At 49.7% G+C, this 17106-nt stretch overlaps 1 protein-coding gene across 3 annotated transcripts in view; it reads left to right on the forward strand.

The window, feature by feature from the left end:
• The window catches only part of Naa60 (N-alpha-acetyltransferase 60), a 103623-nt gene that overhangs the window by 47727 nt on the left and 38790 nt on the right, over nucleotides 1-17106 (forward strand). For all 3 annotated transcript variants that reach the window (XR_011222038.1, XM_045725933.2, XM_069300846.1), the window contains exon 4: nucleotides 11918-12144. Coding sequence is in view for 2 of the 3 variants with exons in the window: in XM_045725933.2 (XP_045581889.1) it covers nucleotides 11918-12144 (227 nt within the window). In the remaining variant the exon portion in view is untranslated. The remainder of the gene's footprint in view (nucleotides 1-11917; nucleotides 12145-17106) is intronic.

Raw genomic sequence — 17106 nt, forward strand, 5'->3', positions numbered from 1 at the left:
GTTGGGAGCTTGGATGGTGTCCCTGGAACTCTGGGACACATATTGGCACGTCCCGATTCATCAAGGGGTTCAAGGACTGGCTCGGTTTTGGTGTGGGGTGTCAGAGTTACCGCTTTTGTTGTCTCCCATTTGGGTTGAACTTGGCACCTCGCGTTTTCACACGCCTTACTCGAGTCGTGGTGGCCCGTCTGCGTCTTTTAGGTGTTCGGGTGTTGGCCTACCTCGACGACTGGCTGGTATGGGCTCCCAGCCGGTCTGCATGTCTGCTAGCCAGGGATTTGGTTATTTTCAGCTCGCCGGGTTCGGGTTCTTGGTAAACTGGAGGAAGACTCATCTGGTCCCCCTCCCAGGTTCAGACTTGGCTAGGCCTTGTGTGGGACTTTCGGACCGCTTTGTTGTCTCTCCCTCTGGAGTCTCTCCTTCACCTGTGGTCCCGCCTTTGCCATTTTCTGGAGGGCTCCTGCGTCACCCGGCAGTTCCTCGAGGGTCTGTGCTGGAGCCTGAACTTTGCGATGATGGTCTACCCGCCAGGTCGGGTTTAGCTGCGTTGCCTGTTCTGGTTCCTTCGGGGACGTCCCTTCTGCCTCTCTCACGATCACTGGGTTCAGCCTTGGGGGCTTTGTGTCGGTTGCTGCGTCACCGGCTTCCTCTTAGGGTTTTTCGGGGTTCAGTGCCATGGCACCTACCCAAGCCCTTGCTCGATATGTTCACGGACGCGTTGTCTCTCTTTTCTGGGACTTTGTGACCATTGCTCACCACGCCGGCCAGGGGCAATGAGGTCCGTCCTACCGTTGGCCCACTGCACGGTGTGAGTTCGCGGCAGTTTGGTTTGCACTTCGGAGGGTTTGGCTAGCCCGAGGATCAACGATCCGGCTCCATTCGGACTGCTCCCTGGTGGTTCATTGCCTGAACCGAAGGGGTTCGATGCAGTCCCTGGCTCTTTGGTGCTGGTCGCTTCGGGTGACTCGTCTGCTGAGTTCTCGGGGTTTGGCTCTCCTAGCAGTTCACGTTCGGGGAATGTCCAATGTATTGGCGGACGGCTTGCCTCGGTTTGTTCCCCTGTCCATGGAATGGACGGTCGACGCAGACTCGTTCAGTTGGCTCTGCCAAATGTTTGGACGCACGGAGGTGGACCTCTTCACGTCGGCATGGTCAAGGCACCTTCTGATATATGTGGCACCCTTCCCCGACTGCCTCGCAGTCGGGGTCGATGCCTTTTCGGCAGGACTGGTCGAGGTGGGGGGTTCCTGTACCTTTTTCTCCCAGTTCAGCTGTTGCTCCAGGTCCTGTCTCGCTTGGAGACTTACCAGGGAAGTGTAGTTCTTTTGGCCCCATGGTGGCTGGCTCAGCCTTGGTTTCAGATGCTGTTTGCACGATGTCAGAACCCAATGGGTTCCCCGCAGCTCCGCTTCTTTTAGCAGATCGGACCGGTGAGTCACGTAGCTGGTTCGATCTTCTCCATGAGTCTTCCTGTATGGTATTTTTGACTCGAGTCCATCATCATCTCTATGGTGATCAGGTGGCTTCGTTGCTGGTGTCCCACCTGCAGGCTTCGTCTTAGCGGCAATATGGAGTCTCTTGGTGGTCCTTCCGTTTCTTTCTTTCTTTCACTTTGTAGGTATACTGTACTTCGCTGTCAGTTAAGGTTGTCTTGTCCTTTCTTTCTTGGTTGTTCCGGGACCATCGTCTTATGCCGAATACTGTTGCCTTCTGTCGTGCAGTGCTGGTGGAGTCGCTGCAGCTTGCTATCGGTATTGATGTTACTTCTGCGCCGTCTCCAGTGTTTTTTGACCTCCGGCCCGCTCATGTGCCACTTGAGCTGTCCTGGTCGCTTGACAAGGTGCTCTCTTATCTCTCTTCTCCTCGGTTTGTAGTGGCCCCTTCAGTTCAGGACTATTTCTTTAAGGCTCTTTTCTTGTAGGCATTGTCCTCAGGGAGGTCAGGTCGGGGAGCTTCATGCTCTCCTCCGGCGCAGGGGTTTCTGCTTGTTTGGTCCAAGTGGTAATTTTGTTTGTTTGCAGCCTTCTCCTTCTTTTCTGGTGAATAATGAGACTGCTGCTTTCCGGAGGGGTCCTTGGGTTGTTGATGCTTGGTTCGTCAGGTCGAGGGTGCATCATGTGTTGTATCTGGTTGCAGCTCTTCACCGTTACTTGCGCGCCACGGGCTCTTTGGCTAGGGATGCGCTTTGGGTTGATCCGGTTTCCCTTCGTCCCTGTTCCAAGGTTCTGATCTCCCAGGTCGTCCACAGGGTTATTTGGTCTAGCCAGCCTGTGGTCTTTCCCCGTGCCCACGACGTTCGAAAGTTTGTTGCTCCTGCTGCTCTTTCTTGTAATATGTCCTGGGTTGACATTCGGGCACGGGATTTTTGGAGGTCGAACAGGGTCCTGGCTGCACATTATTTGGTGAACGTTCCTGGGCCTAGTCGGACCTGTGTTGCTGTGGGACGACAGGTGCAGCCAGTTGTCTTGACTTTGAGTTGACGAGTGAGCAGCGACTGCCTCCCGGGTAAGTCCCTCTGGTTTTCATCTTTTGGTAGGTAGCTCCGGGGAGCCGACGTGGCTTCCCCAAGAAAACCAGCGTTGAATGTAATGAAACGCCATTTTCTGGGGGAGACCTGGAGGCTCCCCAGCAATCCTCCCTCCCCCCAGTCGGCGTTTTTTTGCGTGTTTTGATATCCAGCCTCAGAACTTGGGTATGGATTGCCGGCGTGGCGGTCTGGGGCTCTCCCTTTCCCCTCTCAGGGTAGGGGGGGGAACTGTGCAGACAGTGGTGTGGCGATGTGTGACGTCATGCTCGTTTGCTCGTTTCTGTTCAGGTAGTTCTATCCACTTGTTCGGCTTTTTGTAGCAATTTTCACCAGAATTAGGGATTTGTTTTGAGGCTCTTACCTTTCTGGATGCCTGACCCGTTCGATGGCAGATATAAAATGCTTCCAACCACACAAGGGTTTCTATAGGCCATTGCTCCTCATGCCTCTCTGAGGGGGCCAGGTTCTGGCTCATGGTCCCTGGTAGGCCCGCAGAACTCCATACGCATGACTGATGCCAAAGTCTGACATTTAGCATATCAGCCTGGATAGCTCCGGGAAACCTCCGGGTCTCGCCCAGAAAATGGCATTTCATTGCATTCAACGGCGGTTTTTTGTTCTTAAATGTGTTTTTTGGACTTTTTGTATATCAGGGTGGGAAGTAGCCCATCAGTATTAGGGTATGTTAGTTCTCTTTCCTGATTAACCACTGCACTGGGCAATGTGATTTGAGGCGCTAGATTGGTGGTGTGCAAGGTGCCTTAGGGTACTCGTAGGTATAGCGTAGCATTCAAAATTCCCGCACCTACACCGAGTTCACATCAACTTCCTCAGGGCTCTCGTAAACAGACGCCATTTAAAAAAAAAATCCTGGACAACATTCCCGGGTGTGAGAGTTTCAGTACTGAGTGAGCAACCAGGCTGGTGCACGCAGCATGAGCTAACAGCACTGCTGTTCAGCTTGTGACCACAGCTTCATCTAAAATGTAAAAATATATATATGTAACTGGTATTATTTAGCCATGATAGTATTACAGAAGAGCCTGACTGTGGTAAAGACTGTGTACAATATTCAGATATCAGTGAATCAATGCTGTTCAAGATGTTCACAGCGCTAGCCACAGCACATTGCCATTATTTCGTCCATCTAAGAATCTTTAAACAACTTTTCAACTATGTTCCTTTACAAAATAAACTTGTGGAAAATTATTCATTTACAGGATTTAGTGACCAGGATTTTGATAATAGCAGGATTGTGGTGAGAATTAGCGATGTTCATAGTATGTACTTCGTCTGCTGGCTGCTGTGTGACTTGTCATGCAGTTTTTTTTTTTTTTTTTTTTTTTGCCAATATGTTGTTTGGACACTATACCAGCTTAGTTGTACTGTTATGGTGAATAAAACATGTAGGTACTTTTTTATAACATGTGTATATAGTGTAATAAAACCACAAACAGTATTGTGGGAGGAGTAATGTTGGCGAGTTAGGTGTTGAAGGAGTGAGGGAGGGCTGGCTTGGTGTGGCAGCCCACTCTTGTTTTCTGTGGGGAGCCCCTACGGCTCCCTGGAGCTTATCAGGCTAATGTATGTTATGTTAGACCGGGACAGTAGCTATGGAGTTCAGATCTACCAGGGACCAGCGCCAGATCCTGGCCCCTTCAGAGAGGTTTCAGGGAGCAATGGCCCTAGAAAACCCCATATGGTTGGGAGTTTTCCTTATCTGCCATCGACCGGGGTCAGCCACCCACAAAGGTAGGCATAACAAAACAAACCCCACTTGGTAAAAACTACAACAAAAACCGAACAGAGAGGTAGAAAACTCCCTACAATCCCAAAGAACAATCAAACGATCAATTTACTGCTGCGCCAGTTGTCCGTGCAGCCCTAAAGGGGAGGGGGAGGGGGGCCCCGGACCTCACCGCGCCGGCTGCCTTCAGTTCGCAAGCTAGTGTCAACTGGGATAGACGCTTCTCTGGCCTCAAATTCCTGGGCGGTGTTTGCCTTGTGTGGCATTCTCTGCAGTCTTAACTTAGCGAACTACTAAGGTGGTATGGTGATTCCAAACAATAACATGTTGCCAAATGTCAGCCAGCAGACGACACTATCGCGACCCTCCCTCCCTCACCAATAATACTCCTCCTCTCACATTGCTAATTCTCACCACAATCCTGCTAATTATCATAATCCTGGTCTCTAAATAATGTTACTGAATAATTTTACACAAGTTTATTTTGTAAAGAAAAATGATAAGTCGTTTGAAGAATTTTAAATGGACGAAATAATGGCAGTGTGCTGTGGCTAGCGCTGTGAACATCTTGAACACCATTTATTCAGATATCTGAATATTGTACAGTCTTTATCACAGTCACGCTCTTCTGTAATACTATCATGGCTAAATAATACCAGATACATATGTATTTGGATATTTTTAGGCGGTGCTGTGATCACAAGCTGAACAGCAATACTGTTAGCTCATGCTTTGTGCACCAGCCTTGGTTGCTCGCTCAGCACTGAGGCCGTCACGCCTGGGAATGTTGCCCATGATTTAAAAAAAAAATGGCGTCTGTTTAGGAGAGCCATGATGAAGCTGATGTGAACCCCATGTAGCCACGGGAGTTTTGAATAATAAGCTATACCTATGAGATCCCTGAGGTACATTGTGCACCACTTGACGAGAGCCTGAAGATGCGTTGCGCAGTGCAGTGGTTAAACGGTGCATCCTTAGGGGTCAAGAAACGAAAAATATTCGAATTGTGTAAAAATTACTTAAAAATGTTAAACAAATCTCCAATTTATTGGCTTCAGGGTCATGAAACTTTCATCAAAATATTTTCAGAAATTGATTTTAGGCGAATTTTTTAAAAAGAAGAACGTTTTGTTGATAGGAGAACAGCTCCTATTAACTGGAACTGAGGGATAATGCAAAGATAAAGAGATGCAAGCACCTGTTTGATGCAAAAAGAAGAAGAAGAATAGTAGTAAGAAGTGTCCACAAAGTGGATATGCAGCTGGTGCCTTTATGGCATTGCTGAGTAATACATAATACAGTAACACAAATAATAATGAATAATATGTTATTATGCTCTATTTTGTTATATATCACATAAATACATTGACCAATGTTAATATATGTTACTTTCATCAATGTCCCAAAAATATATTTTTTTTCTGGGGGGAGCCCAGGATTACCTGATCAACCAGGCTGTGACTCATACGTCAGGCTGCGAGCAGCCGCATCCAATAGCCTGGTTGATCAGTCTAGCAACCAGGAGGCCTGGTCGACAACCGAGCCGCGGGGACGCTAAGCCCCGGTAGCACCTCAAGGTAACCTCAAGGTAAGCCCCGTCGGCTCCCTAGAGCTATCCAGGCTGATATGCTAATATCAGACCTTGGCATCAGTCAGGTGTATGAAGTTCTGTGGGCCTACCAGGGACCACGAGCCAGAACCTGGCCCCCCTCACAGAGGCACGAGGAGCAATGGCCTATAGAAACCCCCGTGTGGTTGGAAGCATTTTATGTCTGCCACCGACCGGGCTAGGCAACCAGAAAGGAAGGCTTCCCAAAACAAACCCCTATTCTGGTGAAAATTGCTACGAAAAGCCGAACACGTGGATAGAACTCCTCAAACAGAAACGAGCAAAGGAGTATGACATCACACGTCGCTGTGTTGCTGTGTGCGCAGCTCCCTCTTCCCTGGGAGGGGGGAAAGGAGGAGCCCCAGACCCTCACGCCGGCCATCCATCTCTCAGTTCTAAGGCTGATGCTATAGGCAACAGTCGTGTGCTCTGGCTCCAGTGGTATTTCAGCACTGTACCTAGTGTGTGGTGACTGTCTTCTTGGTGGTGCCTGAGCCGGGAGTGATTCTCCAGTACTCGGGCTGCATGCGCCTAGGGTTTCCTTACCTAGGTGCCCTGTAATTACTGTCCTTGGGGCTTGGAGTTACCTTCCACAAGTTCATTGGATTCTGCCCCAGCTAGGCCGTTTACTGCTTTGTTTTCGGTCCTCCTTTGTGTACTAGGGTGCTCTGTCTCCCTTGTTCACCTTGGGGTAGGGGCAGTTTGCACTGGTAGGGGCACAGAGTACTGCGCAGCTTGTTTTCACCAATCATAGCGGCCGGCTCTGTCCCACCTGGGTACGTTGTTTCTTTTTTCTTTTTCTTTGTCTGCCTGGTGGGGGGGGGTCTGCTTTGGTTCTTTCCCCCGTGTATTGGGTACTCTTTCTTCTTCCGGTGGTTCCCCCTGCTAGGTCCACATGAGTGTACACGTCCCGGGGGTTTAGTTCTTAGAATGTTGTTTGGTATTTGTGGACGCAGGTTAGCAGTACCCTGCCTAGGATTACCTGGGCGTAAGTCCATGTAGGTAAACACTCAGGACCCTGGGAAACCCCTAGGGGGCGCATGGGTCCGATGGATGTGGCCCCGGAGTCCCCCCCACCCTCCCTTTGTGAGAGTTCGAGGGTTGCTCTGTCCCCTTGTCTCAGGGTGACTCTCATTGTTTTGCCTCCGTCTGCTGCCTGTGGGTTCGGTGGCACCTTCGGCCTGGAGCCCTGCGAGTTTTGTTGCTTGTTTGTGGCTCGATTAACCGGTCTTATGCTGACTATGCGGGTGCAGGCAGCATGGGCAGTGCAAGTTTCAGTGGTGTAACGTGCTAGGTCGTTTGTGAGGTCGGCCCCCGGGAACACTGGGGCCGCCCCATTTTGGTTGGTGTGACGGGGCTTGGGGGTGTTGGACGCTTCGGTTTTGTTCCTTCCGTGCCCCCCTTGTCTTCCCCTGTTAGGGCATCCCCCCTTCCTCCCTGCATCCGAATCCTTACCGTTTGTGGGTTCGGGGTCGGGGCGAGGCTTCGTTGGTCTTGAGACTCGGGTGGTCTCGGGGATTTCCCAGAGCGACTGGGGCATTCGAGCCTATTCCTCCAGCCGTGTTTTATAAGTCTACCAATGGGTCTACCATCTAACCTTCTTAGTATATTAAGATAAGCATCTTATTGCTTCTTATTTACAATTATTACTTAACCTATCAATGGTATAGGTTAAGTAATAATTGTAATTAAGAAGCAATAAGATGCTTATCTTAACATACTAAGAAGGTTAGGTGAGGTCGGTGTTTTCTATGAAGCTTTTCAAGGTAAACTAAAATATTTACAATCAATTAGTATGTCACATATGCACTTATTAAATAAGCCAATATTGACTATAAGCAAGTGCGAGAACGGGTTGCCCTTCCTTAGTATTTGTCCGGTTGTGCAGGCTTTTTCTTGTGAGGCTGGGGCTTTGGGGGAACGGCTCGGTCCCGGGACCTGAATTGTGTGTTCCAGAGGCTGGTGAGGGGCTGACATTTGGACCCCTCCTGGGTTTTTTTACCTTTGAGGCGGGGCTTGCGGTTATGGGGAGTGGGATTTTTTCTTCCCCCCCCCCCCTCTCTGTACATGTTTTTGAGAGTCGGCACCTCCCCGGGATCAGTTCCTTGTCCTTTGGATCCGTCGGGTCCGTCCTGTTGGTGGGTACGTTTCTCCACCCTTCATCTTGGGACGAGCCTCCACAGTCATGTTCCCTCTTCTTGGGGTTCTGCATGACTTTTGGTCTCGGGTGTGACTTTGCCTTCCGTGCCTTCGTGCTTCGCACTTGCTTCTTTGTTCTGGAAGGATCGGGAAGGTTTTGTTTCTTACCGTATTCTTGGAACGTCTGTCATCTTTCGGTACTTTCTAGGGCTTGCTGGTCTTTCTCCAAGCTTTTCGTTTTTCGGTCCTGTTTCGTTCTTTCGTGTTTGTCTCTTTCTCTCCATGCAGTGCGTGCATTGTCCTGTGCTGCACAGGGTTGCCATATTGGGCTCCTTATAACCTGGTTGGGTTCTTTGTAGCCCAACTGGGAAGCTGTGCTATGTTTCTTTTCGCTCCTTCCTGCTCTTTTCGACTACGGTTGGCGGCTGCCCTGTGTACTCTCATATGGGATTCGGTCATTAACAACACTGTTTTCTCTTTTCTAGTCACATTCGTGGTTTCTTTCTTCAGCTCCCAACTTCTGGCGACCCACGTCTGGCATCCCTGCTGTGCATGCACCGTGGTTGTTTGTTTTTATATGGGCGGCGTGCTCGTGTGCTGGTGTTTTGTGTCCCTTTTTTCTCGGGTGCGTCACCTCTCACTCTTCTCCATTCTCCAGTCCATGCCCAGTAGCTCCTAGGAGTGTTCTGGATTGCTGCTATGGGGCAGACGCGGGGTTTTCCCTGCGTATGGGTGTGGGGCTCCTCTGTCGCCTCTACCCTCTTCTCCTGCATGTGTGGTTCTGCCTTCTTCCACTGGCAGTGCTCCCAGAATCTTCTCGACTATGTTGTGTCATGACACATTCATGCCTACGTTCTGCAGGTGAGTTTATGCGGTCTGGCTTTTCTTCAGCCAGGCGCTGGTTAGTGATTTTTGGATACGAATATACAGACATCAGAACATAGGTGACTGCAGCAGGCCTAATGGGCCATACAAGGCAGCTCCTATTTGTACCCATCCTGTCCCACTTATGCATGTCCAGCCCATGCTTGAGTTCAGATAGGGGCCCTACCTCCACCAGGTTACAAGGTACAGTGGTGGGGGTATATGTTATGGGGTAAGTGTTCCTGTCTGGATGTTCTGAGGTGACATTTTGCAGCAGTTTTCATGCTGTGGATGTGTGGTGGGGATTGGTTGTGGATTTTTGTTTGTCCCTTCCGTGCTTCTTCCTGAGGCCTTACTTGTTCAGCTGGGTTCATGGTTGCAAAGGGGGTCATGGCCCCATTTTTCATGGTCTTATCTGGGTCACACTTTCGTTGCACGTCTTGCAATGCCTGGCTTATACCTTTCATTCCCTCTTTGCTCCTTGCCTTCTTCGTTCCTCATCTTCCTTCTATGCTCTTGTCCCTGGCAGTTGGTGCTGGAGCTTTTCTACTGGTCTTTTCTTGTGTTTTTCCGTTTTCTCCTTTTATCCTGCACATGGTTGTATTTTGTTTGTGCCTTTTGGCTCTTCTATTGCCAGGTTTCGGTTCCTGGATACCTGGCTTACCCAGCCTGTTGGCGTTTTCGCGTTCTCTCGGTTTCCCTTTTCTAGAATCGCGCATCGGGACTGTCATTTCTGATCTCCTGGCGGGCTCACGGGAGTTGGGATGTTTTCTGTACGGCGGATGTTCCATCTCCTCCTTTGCGGCTTGGATTTGCGGATTTGCTGACTCCGTGGTCGCACTCGAGACCTTCCTGCGACTCCTCCTCTTCCTAGGCTTGATTGGCCCATGGCTGGCCGGGTCCGGTTCTGCCTCAAGTCTCTCGCCTTCTGTTGGTGGTCGGGTGGCTTCGTTGACGGTGTCCCACCTGCGTGCTTCTTCTTGGCGGCAGTGTGGGGTTTTTGGCGGTCCCTCCTTTTCCTTCTGTCCCTTCTTTGATAGCTGTGTTTTTTGGCGTGGCCTTGTCCTTTTCTTGTGGAGCTTTGGGGCCATCATCTTGCCCCATACTGTCGCCTCATATTGTGTGGCGATGGCAGAGCCGCTTTGGCTTGCTTTTGGTTTTGATGTTAATTCTGCGCCGTTTCGCAAGCTGTGTCTCATGCATTGCTTCACCTTCGGCCTGCTCTTGCACCGCCTGAGCCATCCTGGTCATTGGTCATTGGACTTTTCTTTCTTCTCCTCGGTTTGTTGTGGCCCCTTTGGTTCAGGTTTGTTCTCCAAGGCTCCTTTTCTGTTGGCATTGGCCTCTGGGGGTCAGGTTGAGGAGCTTCATGCTCTCCTCCGGCGCAGGGGTTTCTGCTCTTCCGATCTTCGTGATGGTTTTCTTCGTCTGCAGCCGTCTCCTTTTCTGGCAAAGATTGTGACTGCTGCTTTCCGGAGGGGTCCCCGGGTTGTTGAGGCTTGGTTGGTTGGGTGTTAGGTGGCGGCTCTTCACTGTTACTTGTGCGCCTCGGCCTCTGTGTCTGGGGACGTGCTTTGGGTTGATCCGGTTTCCCTTTTTTCCCTGTTCGCAGGTGCGGGTCTCCCAGGTCGTCTGCAGAGTTCTTATGGCTAGCCAGCCTGCGGTCTATCCCCATGCCCATTCGTGCATTCACTGCACTTGCTGCCATCTTTGGCACCATGTCCTGGGCTGACATTCGGGCACTGAGCTTTTGGCGGTCACACAGGGTCCTGGCTGCTCATTACCTCGTGCACGTCCCGAGGCCTAGTCGGGCCTGTGTCATTTTGGGTCGGCGGTTGCAGACGGTTGTCTCGACTTCGAGTTGTGGAGTGAGCAACGACCGCCTCCCAGGTAAGTCCCTATGTTCTTCCTCTGTGGGTAGTTAGCTATGGGAAGCCAAAGGGGCTCCTCCCAGAAAACCAGCATTGAATGTAATGAACGGCCATTTTTTGGGTGAGACTCGGAGGCTCCCTGGCATCCTTCCCTCTCCCTGGTCAGTGTTTTTTATCGTGTGTTTTGACATCCAGCCTCAAAACTGACGGGTGGATAGCTGGCGTGAGGGTTCTGGGGCTCCCCTTTCCCTCTCCCAGGGAGGGGGAGCTGCGCAGACAGCGGCGCGGCGGCGTGTAATGTCATGATCGTTTGTTTGTTTCTTTTAGGGGGAGTTCTATCCACTTGTTCGGCTTTTGGTAGCAATAATTTCACCAGAATAGGGGTTTGTTTTGGGATGCTTATCTTTCTGAGTGCCTGACCCAGTCGATGGCAGACATAGAATGCTTCCAACCACATGGGGGTTTCTATAGGCCATTGCTCCCCATGCCTCTCTGAGGGGGCCAGGTTCTGGCTCATGGTCCTCGGTAGGCCCACAGAACTCCATACACATGACTGATGCCAAAGTCTGACATTAGCATATCAGCCTAGTAAGCTCCGGGGAGCCTCCGGGTCTCACCCAGAAAATGGCGTTTCATTACATTCAACGCTAGTTTTTTTTTTTTCCCCCAAGTTATGCTGGTGATCAAGTGACGAAGTTGGAGCATTTGCCGAGTTGATTATGCACAAAAAATTGGAAAGTGTTTGTGCAAGTTTTAAAAACTGATGTTATGTCCAATCATGTATGTATGTGCCATTTAAGGGTTAAAGCCGGCGTATCACAGTGGTTAAGGAGTGACGGGACTCTGGAGGTCTGGGTCAAGTTCCATGTCTTGAGGCCTTAGTTGTTACAACGAGAATGATGAGATAGGGCTCAAAGCAAAATGACTGAACTCATGCCTCAAATCTCATTATGGAGAGGCTTCCACAGAGTATACCTGTCAGAATGAAGTTTCTACCATACACACCCATCTGATGGGGGGAACTATGAATTCCTCTGATGTCACTGAGAGTGATGGGGGAAGGGTTATCAAAACCAATGGTGAAGTCAATGAAGAAGAATACAATAGCTCAGAAAAAATAATAAATAGGCTACTTATATTGTTGTTATTAACGTTTACAGGACCAAGATATCTTGCCGCCTTCTTTGACTGTTCAGACACAAATTGGCTATATCCTGACACTTGGTGTGAGTGATGCTCATCGTGGCCATGGAATTGCATCACTATTGTTGGACAACTATTTAGCCCAGCTGTCTGCTCATGAGACTCCTCGCATACAAGCCGTGCTTTTACATGTGCTAACCACAAATCAACGTGCCATCGCATTTTATCAACGACGCAACTTTGTGTAAGATATGACTAAGGCTCATTAGCTTCAAAATGACATTGTTTCTGCAAGACTGATTTTAGTTTAATGCATTTTCTTCAATAATTTATATTTACTAGGCAAATTTGATTTGGCATTCATATACACTACAGTATGTTAAATCTTAGGCATGAAATAGTGCACACAACCCCTCAAGATAATTTTTTTCTTATAAAGCAATTGCTCATAAAATTTCTGTATTAAAACCAAGTCTATCAGTTTCCTATTGGGTGATCCTTGCTTTATAGTAGGACAGTTAATGAAGTACTCCTTGACTTAGTATGATCTTGGTCCCCTCCACCACTCCATTTTCTGCTGCTGTATCTACTTCCTGTCACTCCTCACAAATAATTTTGCTTTGACCTTTTAACTTTCACTGTGTTCCTGGATTTGATTACCATGCAGGACGAGATTTTTTGACACAGCTTCCTACACCTGGTACATAAATTTACCTGGTGCTGTACCTCTTGGATTGGTTGGTGGATTGATTGCATTGCTTCTTACCGAGTCGGCATTTAATTCCCAATAGTCCAAGTTTTTGGACGCCATTTCTTTACCCAGTTCTCTTTCCAAGTGCTACATACACATGCTAGCACTTTCTGCTCATAATTCCCCCTCCCTTCTATTCATTTAACAGTCATTAGGTATCTGAGAGTTAAGCAACTCTTGTGGGGTTCCATCCTAGAGATGGTCAGTCATTAGCCTAGGGCAGGTGTTTATCGAAAGATGGTGTCAAGAACGGCATAGGGTGTCAGGTTGATAAGAATGTAATTAAAAAGTGTTCAGTTGACTTTGAAGGTAGGTGAGGAGGAAGGTTGAGAAGGTGGTTAGACATGTCTAAAGGTCTGGAACTTGATGAAATCGATGTACACTGGACTCAAATCACTGTGGGTACGAAGTTGAATCAGTTGAAATAATATGAGGATTGAGAATGAGGACAGAAGAAGAAGCAGAAGCGGTATGTTAAGAGGGAATGAAAGAGTGATCCTTTTCTACAATTTACACACAATGCTTTACACCTAGTCAATGAAATTCCTGAAATACTGTTGTGAATATTTTGCTAAAGGATGCTGATACTGATACCAGTTTACCATGATAACTGCTGAGTGTAGATGGTAATATTAATGGATGTGACTTAATATCTTCTTCTCTTTTTCTGGGGGAAGCCCTATTGGCTCCCTGCAGCTATCAGACTGATACCTGCCATATTAGTCTAAAGCCTCAGTTACTGGAGTCCATATGCCTACCAGTAACCACAAGCCAGAACCTGGCTCCCTCAGAGAGGTGAAGAGAGCAATGGCTATGAATACTCCACTGTTTGAGAGTCCAGTGGAACCGCAGTTTTTTAATGCCCCATTTTTTAAATTTTTAGATACTCGAGCTCAATTTCTTTGAAAATTTGACTCTGTATTCAAGGTTTGCCTCGATGCTCGAGTTTGTTGATACACGTATGGGCCGACCGAGCACGTGGCACGGTTCAGTTTACCAGTGACGACTAGCCTAGTGACGACTGCGCTTGAATTCTCTGTGAAGAATTATATTGTGTTTGTGCATGTTTGGTTTCTGAATATAAAAGGTCTTATTATATATATCATGCCATGGGTTTCAAGAAAGTCAGTGGTAAGGTTCAATCTAAGAAAATAGTTGTGAGGATGACGATAGAGGAAAAACAAGAGATCATTCATAGTGAGACAATGTGATGTCTCACTACAGACAAGTGTTAAAATGTAGGTAAAAACAAGTGTCTATAGACAGATTCTTAGTAAGACAAGCAAGCAGTGAACCACAACCAGGTCCTAGTAGTATGCCTGCAAAATGTAAGAGAGAGAGAAAGTACCCCAGAATTGTCATCACTACTGTTATAATGGAAGGGGATTCCCCTTCCAAACACTAACACCTCTACCCTCCTTCCTCACCATCTTCCATACGCCAACAAATGTCCTCAATAAAGGTAAGATATACTTGTACATACTATAGTACAAAATATTAGTAGTAGTATGTATGAAATGTATTTTTAAGTTATTAATATTTTTGGGGGTGTAGAATGGATTAATTCAATTTACATTATTTCTTTTGGAAAAATTCATTTAGGTTTTAAAATTTTAGGTTTTCAAACCTGTCTCTTGGAATGGATTAAATTAAAAAATGAAGGTACTACTGTATAGTCGTGTCTGCCATCGACCGGGGGTATCACCCAGAAAGGTAGGCGAACCATTACAAGCACCAACTAGTAAAGCATTTAAGAACTTGCCAGTCAGCCAAGCGCTGACATCAGTAGTTCATTACTGATGCCGTATAGAGCTGACGTTTTCTCTGGCCTCATTCTCTTGCTGGATTTTACCCTGTGCAGTTGTGCCGGTTGTGTCTACTGTGTGGTGGCCAGGAGTTCCAAGACGTACTCGGGCTGCATGCATTTAGGGTTAACTTCCCTAGGCGCCCGATAGGTACTGTCCTTGTGTGTTCCAGGGACCCAGACTTGGGGGTGGGGGGCCGCTTTGATGCTGGTTCAGTCCGCACCTCCTGGTCCTTCCCCTCTTGTTGTTCGTTCTGGTCTCCCTCCCCTACTTCTGGCCCCGAAACGTCTGAGGGTTTTGGAGTCGGGGCAGGGGTTAGTTGGTCTTGAGACTCGGGCAGCCCCCAGTGGATGCCTCTTCCGGTGTGGCGACGGACGCATTCGAGTCTCCTCCCCCGGCCGAAGCCTCTGGGTCTGACCAGTGGGCCTCATTCTTTCCGGCTTCTACGGCTGCGCCAGCCTTATCTAGTGGGGTCGGTGCTTGGGGGGAGGACTTGGCCCCGAGTCCTGCGGAAGAGGACCCTGGGGCTGGAAAGGGGCTGACTTGGGGACCTTGGGCCCCGTTGGACCCTGCCTTGGTTTTTCTACCCTCTGAGCGGGGCTTACTGTTACAAGAAGTGGGGTTTTCTTTTCCCCACTCTGTGTACGAGTTGCATTTGGTGTCTGCCCTTCCCTTGGTTCGGTTCAGTGTTTCCCCAGGTGCTTCGATTCCGTCTTTCCAGAGGTTTTTGGCTTATCTCATCCAACCTGCTGCGGTGCGGATGGCTCTTGTGGCAAACCTCCTGCGTGACCCGGATTATGCCTCGGCAATGGATTCCTCGGATTTCAAGTTTGGGACTTCGTTCCTTTTCTGGCTCCATTACAAGGTTCCGGAGTCGTCCTGGCTGCCGGACTGTCCTGTCTTTGCCTTGGAGGCTTGACACCCCTTCTGCCGTACCAGCACGCTTGAGTGGCTTTGACGGTGCTTCAGGTTTTCCTGGGGGGTGACCTTGAGCACTTGTTTGCTCCTGCCCTTCCCAGGGATATTGGTGTCATTCAGCTCCATGTGCAGGTTCCCTCCCTATCAGGGGCACAAGTGGCGGAGGACTTGCGCGCTCAGGGCCTTTTGGTTGCAGCCTTGCACTTCTTTTCCCTCCTGGAGCTGTCTTCTGACTGGCTCACGGAGGATATGAGGGTGCTTGGGTTTCGGTTCCTGGGTCTGGCGCCTTGGCCTCGGCGGCTCGCTCGTTGGCTGCCTTGCTGAAACTTTTCGCGCCGATCTTACGGGATGCAGTGGGTCTGTTTTATGCCTCCTGGCTCGGGTGTCGGTAGATGGTGCTTGCCTCCTCTGTGGAATCCGCTTGGGCCGTGGCTCTTAGGATGTCTTCTCCTTTTTGCCCTCTCTTGTTTGAGGCTTCAGCCGTTGCGCAGTATATTCGGGCTACTTCGGCTTCTTGCCGTCCTATGTCGGACTTGCTGGTTCTCTGGGGGTCCCGTGGTGGGCCTTCCTGGAAGGGTCATGCCAAGGCTCAGGGTTCCTCTCGTCATGGTAGGCCACTGGTGTCAGGTTCGAGTTCAGCTCCTCCTTTGGACCCGCCTTCGTCTAGTCAGCACGGTGTTTGCTCTGTGCGAAGTTCTGGGTCTTGTGAGGGGCGCCAGCCCCTTTCATGGTTCGTTTCATTGACGGGGCGAAGGGGGAAGGAGGCTTGCTGTGTTTGCTCACGTATGGTCCCACGATTTGTGAGCGTTTCAGGTCGTTTCGCGCGGCCTCCAGCGGCATTGGGTGGCCCCCCTCTTTCTGCAGGGGGTTCGGGGCTGGCGGGGCAATCTTCTTCTTCACCTGCGCTCTGTCAGGTCATCTTGGAGTGGGTTCGCTTGGGCGTGGTAGCAACGACGACGTCCATCAGATGGGTTTCCCGTCTGTTTCCAGTCCCATGCGCGAACCTGCAGTTCATTTTGGACTTGTCCTGTCTGAACCCCTGGGTTCATTGCCCCTCCTTTTGGATGACCACACTGACCCAGGTTCGGTTCCTGTTGGAGCCAGGCGCTTGGATGGTGTCCCTGGACCTCCCGGATGCTTATTGGCACGTCCTGATTAATCTGGGGTTCACGGACTGGCTAGGTTTTGTTGTGGGGCATTGTGCTTACCGCTTCCATTGTCTTCCGTTCGATTTGAACCTGGCACCTCACGTTTTCACGCACCTCCTGCGGGTTATGGTGACCCGTTTGCGTCTGGTAGGTGTTTGGGTGTTGACCTACCTCGACGACTGGCTGGTTTGGGCTTGTCTGCTTGTCTGCTAGCCAGGGATCTGGTTCTTTCTCAGCTCGCCAGGTTCGGATTCTTGGTGAACTGGAGGAAGTCCCATCTGGTTCCCTCCCAGGTTTGAACCTGGCTGGGCTTTGTGTGGGACTCTCGGACCGCTTCCTTGTCTCTTCCTCCAGAGTCTCTTCTGCGGCTGCAGTCCCGCTTGTGCCTGTTTCTGGGGGGCTCCCGGGTCACCCGGCGGTTGCTCAAGGGTCTGTGTAGGAACTTGAACTTCGCAATGCTGGTCTACCCACCGGGTCAGGTTTGGCTTCGTCGGCTGTTCTGGTTCCTTTGGGGACATCACTTCCGCCTCTCTCGCGATCGCTGGGTTTGGACCCCGGGGACTTTGTGTCGATTGCTGCATCAC

This window comes from Procambarus clarkii, chromosome 44 (assembly GCF_040958095.1).
Source record: "Procambarus clarkii isolate CNS0578487 chromosome 44, FALCON_Pclarkii_2.0, whole genome shotgun sequence".
Classification (NCBI taxonomy): Eukaryota; Metazoa; Arthropoda; class Malacostraca; order Decapoda; family Cambaridae; genus Procambarus; species Procambarus clarkii.